Source organism: Crinia signifera, chromosome 1 (assembly GCF_055691185.1).
Source record: "Crinia signifera chromosome 1, ASM5569118v1, whole genome shotgun sequence".
Taxonomy (NCBI): domain Eukaryota; kingdom Metazoa; phylum Chordata; class Amphibia; order Anura; family Myobatrachidae; genus Crinia; species Crinia signifera.
In genome coordinates, this window is record NC_139217.1 from 375770157 (window position 1) to 375782406 (window position 12250).

The 12250-nt window shown below is 46.6% G+C and overlaps 1 protein-coding gene across 1 annotated transcript in view; it reads right to left on the reverse strand.

Annotated features, from left to right (window-relative positions):
• The window catches only part of ACAD10 (acyl-CoA dehydrogenase family member 10), a 70711-nt gene that overhangs the window by 28584 nt on the left and 29877 nt on the right, over positions 1 to 12250 (reverse strand). The window contains exons 11-13 of the mRNA XM_083151405.1: positions 11894 to 12039; positions 3595 to 3768; positions 1791 to 2194 (exon numbers count right to left, since the gene is read on the reverse strand). Of these exons, the coding sequence (XP_083007531.1) occupies positions 1791 to 2194; positions 3595 to 3768; positions 11894 to 12039 (724 nt within the window). The remainder of the gene's footprint in view (positions 1 to 1790; positions 2195 to 3594; positions 3769 to 11893; positions 12040 to 12250) is intronic.

A 12250-nucleotide genomic window follows, 5' to 3' on the forward strand; every position in this document is an offset into this window, starting at 1 on the left:
TACCAGGAAAGACTAAAAGATCTTAATATGTATACTTTAGAGCAGAGAAGGGAAAGGGGGGACATGATAGAAACTTTCAAATATATCAAGGGTTTTAACAAGGAACAGGTGGGAGACATTCTTCACAGGAAGAGGAGCAACAGAACACGAGGACATGTACTGAAACTAGAGGGAGGAAGATTCAGGGGAAATGTGAGGAAGAATTACTTCACAGAAAGAGTAGTAGATAAGTGGAATAGCCTCCCATCAGAGGTGGTAGAGGAAAATACAGTAGTACAATTTAAACATGTTTGGGATAGGCATATTGATATCCTTACAAAAAAAATAAGGATCAAATATGGTTTGAGGTAACATGTTTAAAAAAGGGGCAGACTAGATGGGCCAAGTGGTTCTTATCTGCCGTCAAATTCTATGTTTCTATGAGTTGAGAATAGAAAGTGTGGCGAGCGCAGCGAGGGGACGCGGATACCTTCACAGGTATCCGCGTCCCCTCGCGGGCTTCACAGGTATCCGCGTCCGCTCGCCACGCTTCGGGCTCGGTGGCTCGCTGCGCTCGCCACACTTTCTATTCTCAACTCCACGCCGACGTGGATAGTGGGGGTATGAAAAGGTCGGAGGACGCGTAGCATCGCCGTTCGCCACGCGTCGGGTTGAGGTTGATCGTGGGGTGGCATTAACAATTGGGGGGGCCATTTCACACTTCAGGGTGGCTATTTGGGGTCTGTGGGCCATTTAACATTGCTCCCTATGTAAAATCGGGTCAATTGGCTCATTTAACATTGTTCCCTATGTAAAATCGCGGTAATCGCGTCGGTCGCATCGCATGCGATTTTTTGGCCGCATGCGATGCGACCGACGCGATTTACATTTTACCATGCATTTCTATGTAAAATCGCGGGCATCGCATCGGTCGCATCGCATCACATTATAATGGCATGCGATGCCCGCGATGGGCGCCGTTCTAGGAAAAAAGTACCCAAATTATATATGCACATCTCAGCATCACCCATAGATCCGTCCACAAAAAAAACTTGTGTGCCACTCTGAATTTCCCCTAGATACAGTATACACTATTTCATCTATCTATCCATCTATATATGGCTAACTACTCCTCACCTCTATGAGGTTACGTACTGCCAGTGACCACTAACGGCCACTCAACAAACCCAATTACTCCTTTGTGCTAAAAGATGTCATAACAGAAAGTGAAAACAATGTTTGCAGGGACACTGATCTGGTTCAAACTTGCTTGATATGGAGAGAGGGAACTGTGAAGACAGAGATTGGATATAGAAGCAGATAGGGACTGGGGGTGTGGTGGAGAGTTTGTGGACTAAAAAAACTGTTGCAGCTCAAAATGAAAGTAAAATATGTCACAGTACAAAGTAAAAGCACATTTACAAAGCTGTCATTTTGATGTGCTTTTGGTACTTATATGTTAGTTGGGCGCCCACTAAGCTATTTGCTTAGTTTTGCGTGTCCACTCGCCACGCTTCGGGCTCGGTGGCTCGCTCCGCTCTCCACACTATATAAAATTAACTCCATGCCGACATGGATAGTAGGGGTATGAGCGTACCAACTAACATATAAGTACCGGGATTTTAACTAGTACAAGAATATTTGCTAACAAAATAAAGTATTTTAGATACTTTGTTCCACAGAGCAGAACCTTCAGTGGTTACATATGGATCTTCGGGCTTTATATTCTCCACTAAGGTACATTGCAGAAGAGTTTTAAGCAGTATATAGAACTTAGTGCACCGTTTTTGTCTGTTAATTAGTAACATTACCTTAAGGTCTTCAATTAATGGGTGCGGAGTCCATCTGTTCTCAGAAATTTGATAATTTCTGAGTTCTTGCTCAACAGGATAAATATGAACATCTATAAACTCCTTCAATTTGCTGTACAGGCTTTTGGCCTCTGCAGAAAGAGCATCAGGGGAGATGACCAGAATACCTTTCTGTGCAGAATGAAGAGAGGATCTAGAATATGTAACAGAGGTTCTGTTCTCCAAAGGATTCAGGTTTATTATTCTACTCCATGTACTGTAAAACCTTGTGGGATTTTTAGAAGTGGTCCCTGAATGAGATTTGAATACTCGAAAACCTTCTTTGGTAGCAAAATCCCAAGCCATGTCAGCCATTAATTCAGCTAATTTTCCTCCAGCTTCTGCATTTGCTGCGCTAGCCTGTCCTGCAAGAGATTAAGGTGGAGTTCAAAGGAGCATTGCCTTTATCAAGCACCAAGGGTGGTATTTGATTGTTTTTCACCAGAATTTCAACTCTCTATCCTCTGGGGGCTGTGCACATATGTGTGGCTGATCCTGGCCATATTGAGCACGATATAGACAAAAAAATAGATCCATTGAATATCGCCTTATGATCTGTGGTCATTTAAGATGGGAGATCGGGTGCGATTTAACAATTGAATACCACCCCAAGTGTCACAGAACCAAACATGCTTGTTAGTATTTACACTGGACTGATTTTCTACATGAATACAATATAAAACAAAAACAATGTGCACATGCTGAAATGACTGTATTAAAAGGAAAAAGGGTACTTATGTATTATCTGGGCTCCCATGTTAAATGCACCCCATTTTTTCATACCCCTACTATCCAATTACACATGGAGTTGATTTAATATAGTGTGGCGAGCGCAGCGAGCCACCGTGCCCGAAGCGCGGCGAGCGCAGCGAGCCCCGCGAGGGGACGCGGTCTCATAAGAAAAACGGGAGCCCAGATATTACATAAGTACCGGAAAAAGAAACATACAATTTTAAGACAGATAAGAACCATTTGGCCCATCTAGTCTGCCCCTTTCTTAACCATATTGTTACCCCTAAACCCTATATGATCCTTATTTCTATGTAAGGATATCCTTATGTCTATCTCATGCATGTTTGAATTGTTCTACTGTCTTAACCTCTACCAGAATCAGAATCAGCTTTATTGGCCGGGTTTACTTGCGTATACTAGAAATTTGGTTTGGATTGCTGTGCAACAGCCAGTTAGGTACAGTTAAGCAGTGACAGTACAGATATACATAACACATACAGGTGTGGGCCAGATGTACCCTGGGGGTTATAGATGCAGGGAATATAAATTCAGCGGCGCCACTGGTCCTTGCAGCAGCCAGGTGGGTAAATATATAGGGAAATACGGTACAGTTATCACACAGGGATCACATACCTGCCGAGCTGCACAGCGACTAGGCAGCCATCAGCGGCGCCACTCGTCGCCGCAACAGCCAGGTATATAAAGAATAAGCAGAGACAGTACAGATATACATTGCTGTGCAGTGCACAAGACAGGGGAGACACGGGGTTACATGGCTTAGTGCACCATTCCTAGGCAGCCATTTGTGGTGTGGCGCCATCTTGCTCATGCTGCTCACAGCAGAAGAGCTCATCCAGCCATCTTCCCTGGAGGGAGAGCCAGCATGGGGGGGGGGGGGGGGGTGAGTCCGTGGGGCCAGGGGAGAGTCAGGGGGGAGGGGGGGGGGTGTCAGTGAGGCTGGGTTGAGGTCAACCATGGAATATCTTCTCTTGATAAGTGTAATCACTCACTAAAGCCACTGAAAGGACTGTACCTGTGAGCGAACGCTTGTATACACCTTGCAAGATTGCAGCCAGTCGGAAAAATGAGAAGGCCATGTAGATGTTCCAGTCCTCGGCCTTAGAGATCCCCATGTTTTCATAGTACTGATCAAAGTATTCCTCTGCAGTGGGAATCCCCAGCTCTTTCAAACCATAGGTTTTCAGCCCTTACATGAAGGAGAATTGTTAGCTAAAATCCATGTCATAAATATGTGACCGTATTAATTGCAAACAATATATTTTTATAAGCGGTTACCTAAATTTTTAAACTTATTTTCAACTTTAATAAAAAAGAAACAGGGCCATACTATTAGAATTACCTAGGTGGCGTGATCATATGTTAGTACAGGTTGAGTATCCCGTATCCGAGTATCCGTTATCCGCTGTACTATTATTCACAAAACATACCAAGATTTTAGACTGAAAGGATTTTTCACATTAATAAACATTAAATCATAAGCATATTTTCATAGAGTGGCTAGTGATTGCTATCCACTGACATTTTCAACCATTTTCAAATTGCGGCACACCGAACTAGACTTTAAAATTGCCAAGACACTCCATCAGTCCCCAACAGAAAATAAAATAACTGACATTGGTCTCAGCAGGAAAAAAAAAAAAGCCCACATTGCCCCGCACAGTAATTAAACACAGTGGTCCTCAGAGTAATATAAACACTTTGGTCCCCAGGCAGGGCCATTATGAACACAATAAGGGGATTTTTGTAAGAACTTACCGTTCGAATCCCTTTCTCTGAATCCATCCTGGTGACACAGCTCAACCATGGGATGCACGAGAGTCTAAAAGGAGCCAGGCACCTATGCTAAAGCTTTGAGAGGCAGGCTCCTCCCTTCTGCATCCCAGCATTCAACTTCCAGAGCACACTAGGATACATTAACTCAGTACAACGCCTGAATATATTAATATGCACAATCAAGTAATTATAACCATCATAACATGACCAACATGAAACGGCATTACTTACTGAGTGTAAAGAGAGGGATCGCTGTGTCACCAGGATGGATTCAGAGAAAGGGATTCAAATGGTAACAAAAATCCCATTTTCTCTTTCATCCATCCTGGTGACACAGCTCAACCATGGGACGTTCAAGAGAATGTCCTTTGGGAGGGTATGCTCAGGCCTGCAGTTCTCATCACTGCACTGCATACTTGCTCCGCCGTAGCCCCGTGGCGCACAGCCCAAGAGGCAGCAACCGACCTGGTGGTATGAGCATTAATTCTGGAGGGCACTGGTTTGCCAACTTTAGTATAGGCAAATGCAATCACGACCTTAACCAATGAGCAATGGTCTGCTTTGAAAATGGCCAGCCTCTTTTGTGTACATTGTACAAGACCAATAATAAGTCAGTTTTCCGAAACTCCTTCAATCTGTCCACATAAATGTGCAAAGCGCGAACCACATCCAAATTCTTTAGTCTGTGCCTATTCCTGACCTCCTCAGGAGGACTAAACACCGGAAGAACAATTTCCCGGTTTAAATGAAAAGAGGAAACAACCTTAGGCAAAAACTTAGGGACTGTTCTCAGCACAGCTCTATCATCATAAAATACCAAAAACGGAGACCTGCTAGACAAGGCCCCTAACTCTGAAACATGCCTAGCAGAGACGATAGCCAACAAAAAGGTCAGTTTTCAAGTAAGAAACCTCAGGTCAGCCGACCTTAACGTTTCAAATGGAGGTTTCTGTAGAACAGATAAGACCAAAGATAAATACAGGTTGTCTATAAGGAGGTTTCAAACGTGTAACCCCTTGGAGAAAGGTCTGCACCTCCGGTAGCAAGGCCACTTTCTTCTGAAAGAAAGTAGACAATGCTGACAATTGCACCTTCAGTGATTGAAGGCTTAATACTGAAGAAAATCCATCCTGTAGAAACTCCAACAGTCTTGAAATTTTGAACCTAGACGTGTGAACTTTCTGTCTTTCCATAATATAAGTTTTCCAAACCCTATAATAATTAGCTGCTGAAACGGGTTTTCTTGCACTAATCATGGTACGGATAAACGTGTCTGAGAAACCTTTCTTTTTCAGAATGGAGGTTTCAAGAGCCAGGCCGTCAAATTGAGCCGAGGTAGGTCCTGATGAAAGAAGGGCCCTTGCCTGAGAAGGTCTGGCCGAAGTGGAAGACGCCATAACGCTGTCGACAAGCTCAGAATGTTGGAATACAAAGATCTCCTTGGCCAATCCGGAGCTATCAGGATGACGCATGCTCCTTGTGTCCTCACTCTCTTGAGGACCCGGGCAAGCATGGGAAATGGTGGGAAGACATATGCCATCTTGAAATTCCAGGGCACTGTCATGGCATCCACCGCCCACGCCAAAGGATCCCTGGTCCTCGCACAGAACCTGGAAACTTCCAGGAAATTGTGCTGGGATGCCATCAAGTCCATTTCTGGCAGCCCCCAATGAGCCACTATTTCCTCGAATACCTCTGGGTGTAACGCCCATTCCTCTTCCAGGAGATTCGCTCTGTTGAAGAAATCCGCTTCTACATTCCGAACTCCTGGAATGAAAACAGCAGACAAGGCCGGAACATTGGCTTCTGCCCACTCGAAGATCTGAGACACTTCCTTCATCGCCATCTTGCTGCGAGTGTTCAGGTTCAGGCAAGCCACCGCCGTGGCATTGTCTGATTTGATCCGAATGGGAGATCCCCTCAGCACCTTTTCTGCCTGCAAAAGCGTTTTCCAGACTGCCCGCAGTTCCAGTACATTGATCGGTAAGGTCGATTCTCCCCTGGACCACAGGCCCTGCAATCCAAACTCCAGGGCTACTGCCCCCAAGCCCTTGAGACTGGCGTCAATGGTAACCACCAGCCAATCCCATGACCGAAGGGAACGACCCAAATGAAGAGATTCCACATCTGTCCACCACAGTAAGGAATTCCTAGTTTCTGGGGTTAAGAGAACCCTCTCGGTTTTCATGGTCTTGGGGTTCCCCAACCAACACACAAGAATGTTCCATTGGAATGGCCTTTAATGGAATCTGGCGTACTGAAAGGTCTCGAAGGTCGCCACCATCTTGCCCAGCAGCTTCAAGCATTGCCATACTGATGGACCGGGTTACTGTAAAAAGGTCCAGACTAACTGGCAGATGTCTCTGGCCTTTGATTCTGGAAGAAACACCCGATGAAGATGTGTGTCCAGAAGGACTCGCAAGAACTGCAGCTTCTGAGTAGGGCACAGCTGAGACTTTGGTAGATTTAAAATCCACCCAAGGATCTGTAGAAACTGAATTGCTGCTGACAGATCTTCCTGCAGTTTCTCTGCTGACTCTGCCATGAACAACAGGTCGCCCAAATACGGGATGATTATAATTACCCGAAGCCTGAGTGCTGCTGCCATGACCGCCATTATTTTCGTGAACACCCTTGGGGCTGTTGCCAGCCCAAAGGGAAGAGCGCGAAATTGCAGATGCAGATCGCCTATCCCGAAACGCAGCAAAGATATGTTCTTCGCATATAGGTACGAGCAAATAGGCGTCTTGAATATCCATGGACGCTAGGAATTCTCCCGGCTCAGTAGAACTGTTCTCAAGGATTCCATCCTGAAGTGATCCACCTACAAGTGTAGGTTTAAAGACTTCAAGTTCAGAATTGGTCTGAACGAGTTGTCCGGTTTGGGTACCAAGAAAAGAATGGAGTAAAAACCCTTCTTCCTTTCCTCCCACGGTACCGGGTCCACCAGGCCCTTTTCCAGAAAAGAATTCTCCGCCCCCAAAAGGGCCTTTCTTAAGCGTGCCTCCCTGGGCAAAGGTGTAGGGAGAAACCTCCTTGGAGGTATTCCCCTCAGGTTGATCCTGTATCCCTGGGAAACCACATTGACAACCCAGGGATCCTGGCCGGATAGAGCCCAATCGCCCGGGTACTGCAAAAGGCGACCCCCACTCTGGATCCAGACCGGGGGCCTCCGGCCCATCATGCGGAGGGCTTCTCCTCAACCTTGGCAGCCTGCTTTTTTCAAAGGCCCCTAAACGGGACTTGGGAACTTTTCCTTTCTCGGCAACAAATCTTCCTCTACCAGACTGCCCTCTGGATGATGCACCCCCACTAAAGGAGGGACTAAAGCACTGGCGAAAAGCAGCAAACTTAGAAGATCCTTGTTTTACTGACGGTGTAGGAAGAAATGTACTCTTACCCCCAGTTGCCTGTTTAATGAGGGATTTCAATTCAGAACCAAAAAGCAACTCCCCTTTAAACGCCAATGCCTCAAGAGACTTCTTGGATTCGTTGTCGGCATCCCATGCCTTAAGCCACAAGGCGCTTCTTGCAGTCACTGAATGGCCAATTTTGACTCCCTCTTCACAGCCTCACAGGTGTATTCAGCTGCCGCCTTTAATTTCTCTGCTAATGCAAATGCTTCTGAATCTGGCTGAAGCAGCAAAACACAGGCTATAAGCTCAAGCCATCATGGCCTTGGAAACCCAGGCTGAAACAATAATAGGTCTGTGTAAAACCAACACCCTTAAAAAAACGCTTTTAAACAACCCTCTAACTTTTTATCCACTGGGTCCTTAAAAGCAGCGCCCCACTGCACAGGCAAAGCAGTTGTCTTTGACTGCCTAGTGACCAGGGCATCTACCAGTGGGACTCTCTCCCACAATTCCACATGCTCTTCAGGCATAGGGTACAGACTCAAAAACCTTTTGGGCATAAGTAGTCTCTTATCAGGCATTTTCAACTCCCCTCCCAGCAATTTCTGCATGCCTGCATCAGAAGGAAAAGTGACTGCGTCTCTGCGCTCTCTTTTGAACACTCCCTGCTGCGGAGCCTTATCCGCCTTAAATAAATTCAATGCCTGTTTAACAGCAATAATTAAATCATCCACAACCGGGACAGGGGCTTCCAAGTCTTCCCTCTGGTCCCATGATAGTTCCATACACTCCCCGCCCTCAGAGTCAATATTAGGGGTAGGTGGGGTGGATAAGGGACATCTGGTAGAGACCTCTGACTCCTTTGTAAACTGCTCCATAAAAGCATTAATCTTATGCACACTCTGAGCAGTGTCCTGCATCACTTGAAAAAAGGCAGGGTCCTCCTGTGAGGGGGGAATGGAGCCCACCAAAGGTTGAGAGGACGACAATGGCCTGGGAGATCTCCCCAACTCATCTCTCTGTCTGTTCAAAGCTTGTACTAAAGCAGACACAGACCTTCCCAGAGCTGCTGCCCACGCAGGTTCTGGTTGCTCAGCCCTCTGGGCTTGCACTCCACTGGGCACAGACTCGCATATAGGACATATAACCCCATGCATGGTCCATCTGTTGAGAAGTTAATTTAAGCCCGCAGTTAATTAACATGGCCGATGCTCCCTCCCCTAACACAGCAGCATTACACCTTTCAGTCATGATAATATCACAGTGCAATAAGCCAGGCGTCAGTACAAAGCCAATATATATCAGTGTACTTATCTGTCTGCTGTATGAACCTCTGTGGTCACTGGGGATGGCGTCGCCTCAGAAGAAACTAGTCACTCTGTCTGCAGGAAAAACCTCTCCTTCCAGCTCCGCACAGTGTGGGCAAAAGGGCCCCAAGGCAGAGTGAAGGAAGAGACCAAAGTCCCGGCTACAGCGGGCTAGGTGGCTCTTTGGCGCCTTTTTACCCCCGGTGAGCCGCTCTTACTGCATGTTTCTTCTGTTTCCTGTGTCTCCCCTTCAATGGGGACCACATGGAATCGCCCAGCTGTGCTGAGCTCCTGTAACAGGCTGCAACCTCTGCAAAGTTCAGCCTGTAAACCCTTTCAAGATGGCGGCCTCCATCACCTCCTCTAGTGAGGAGGTTTTAGCGTTGTGCTGAGAGACCAGAGTACACAGGGAGCTGACAGGACGCGCTTCTGTCAGCTCCTGCTGCGCTGTCAGTGTGAGGAAACTTCCCCTGAAAGCCTCACACTGTGCCTGCACTAACTAAGATGTAATATTAATAAAAACACAAACACCCAAGCTACTCCTATGGCTGCAGCAGCAACCCTTCAGCATAGCACCCACTCCGGTGGGCACCTAAAACGAACTGAGGAATGCTGGAATGTAGAAGGGAGGAGCCTGCCTCTCAAAGCTTTAGCATAGGTGCCTGGCTACTTCGGACCCTCCTACATCCCATGGTTGAGCTGTGTCACCAGCATGGATGAAATAGAAGTACAATTATTATAATCATAATAATAATAATAATCATAATAATAGTAATAAGAATAATAAGAATAATAAAGTGACGGTCATTATTGTGAGTGTTAGTAAGTGCTTTTGAATGAAAAGGCTCCAGTAACACCAGAATTATTACATTGCTTGGCACCTAATCCATACTGGGCAGTGATTCAGCAACTCAACTTTTGGGCCAAGCAGCAGAACCCTTGAATCTGTAGCTAATTTTAGTACTTACGGAATCATTCTTATTCATTCGGTCCCCGGAAATTTGCAAGGAGGAACAATGTTTTGGTTCTGGGTATAACAGCTTATGCGCATGTGCAGGTTCCCTGTGCGAACGGTTTTGGTGATTTACTTAGTCGCTGAGTCGTTCACAGAAATCAGGGAGGGCCGGGGGTGTTCGGCAGCTGGGACGAGTGTTTCATGGACGCCCCTATGTTCCCGTGTGCCGGGGGCGGGTGGCTGACATTACAGGAAGTGAGCTGCCCCCACTGTCTTCTTCCTGGCACACGCAAATAAAATTCAGTTTCCACTGACTTTTATTTGTGTGCAGAGGAGAAAAGTTTTGATGGTCGGCGACCATTGAATGATTTCTCCTGCAGCGGCGGCATGCAAGGGGAGGTGTCTTCGGTACACATCACCTCAAATCAGTTGTCGAAGTGGGCCGGTATGCGGCAGTATGGCATACCGGCACTTCTTTGCCACTGATCCAAGAGAGTGCTATTTTCACTATTCGGTAGCAACAGTCCTGTACAGCAGGCAGTGGGGGAGAATGGCCAGCCTGCTGCCCTTACAAAAGGGAAGCTCTGTGTACTGCTGGTCCCTACCTCACCCCTCATTGACACAGCCGAACCCATGTCTCCACGGTAGGTAGCCCAGCCCCCCCCCCCCTCCACCTGCTGCCACATCCCTGTTGGGTGGCCCAGCCCCACTCCACACCCCCCCCCTCCATCCCCTGCCGCATCCCCGCCTGGAGTCCTAAGTCTCTCAACAAGTCAATGCCGCTGGATCCACGGCAGCTGGGCCGACTCAGCTCCCTCCTCATGCCGCAACATACAAATCTATCAATGATAGGTGGAAAGAGGGAAGCTAGGTGGACTGACTCTTCAAGCTGCCGCTGGTTTGCTCTCTTTTGCTTCTACTGGAGCAATGGCAGGCCTCAAAAGTAAGTAGTGCTTCAAAGTCCCCAGTCCCACTGTCCCTGTGTGCCCGGTGTCACTGCTCCTGCATCCCTGTTGTCAGTTTCTCTGCATTCCCTCTGTCACACTCCCTGTCCCTACATCCCTTCGGTCACTCTCCCTGCCTCTGCATCCTTTATGTCCCCTCTATCACTCTTCCTGTCCCTATGTCCATGCTGTCCCTCTCTCGGTGTCCCCGCTGTTGCTGTTCACACTGTCACTTCACTGTCCCTGCATCCACAGTGTCTCTGTCCCTGCATCTCCGGTGTCACTGTCCCCGCTGTCACTCCTTATCCCAGAGTCCCTGCTGTCACTCTCCCTGCATCCCCACTATCACTCTCCCTGTCCCTGCACCCCCACTGTCACTGTCCCTGTCCATATGTTCCAGCTGTCTCTCTCCCTGTCACTGCATCCCCACTGTAACTGTCCCCACTTTCACTGTCCCTGAATTTTGGCTTAATACATGTGGTTTAACATAAGTTTTAGCTCAATATGTGTTGCATAACGTGAGCTTAAAGGGCACTAGTACTAGATAGTACAAGGGGTATACTATTGTGTTGCATAATGTGAATAAGGGATATATGTTGTGGTACACTACAGTTAAAGACACGCCCCTTTGAGTGGTCAAACAGCCTCTTTGAGAGCGTGCACGCCAAAGGCGTGCATTTATACAGTCTTCATCTTTCCATACCCCCACTTAAAAATGTCCACTTCGACCACTGGCACTCGGTAAGATGCAATGTTCGCAGCTTACCGAGGCAACCAGAATCAGGCCCTTAATTCGTGGAAGCACAGTCCAACACTTCAAGCTCACACCCTGCCCTCAACTCTATCAGTCTTATTTATACAACAAAACAGCATTGTATATTCATTGCTGCAAAGTACGTAGAATGCCTTATATTTCTTATAATAATTATACTTGGCGGTGCGGTAGTATTAGAGTATATGTGGTCCTTACTCATACCTTTCTGTATAGGGAGATCAGGTGGAAGATAATGAGCCAAACAGTTGTAAGCCACATCTGACATGGGATCTCCAAGGGTAGACAATTCCCAATCCAAAACACCAAGGACTTCCACTTTATCATGGTGAAATATCAAGTTGTCTAACCTACAGTAAATACATCATATAAAATAAGAACACTCAGCGCAAATATCTTGTAAAGTATATATGTCTACATCTGCATACACTAATGATTGCTAAGCAAGGGGAGCAAATAAATTGATATTTTTCTGTGCATTGTAAGTACTGGATGATTTTGCATGTAGTGCACAAATGTTAGCTTTAATTTTAACTGCAATGTAGATTATAGTTTAAAAAA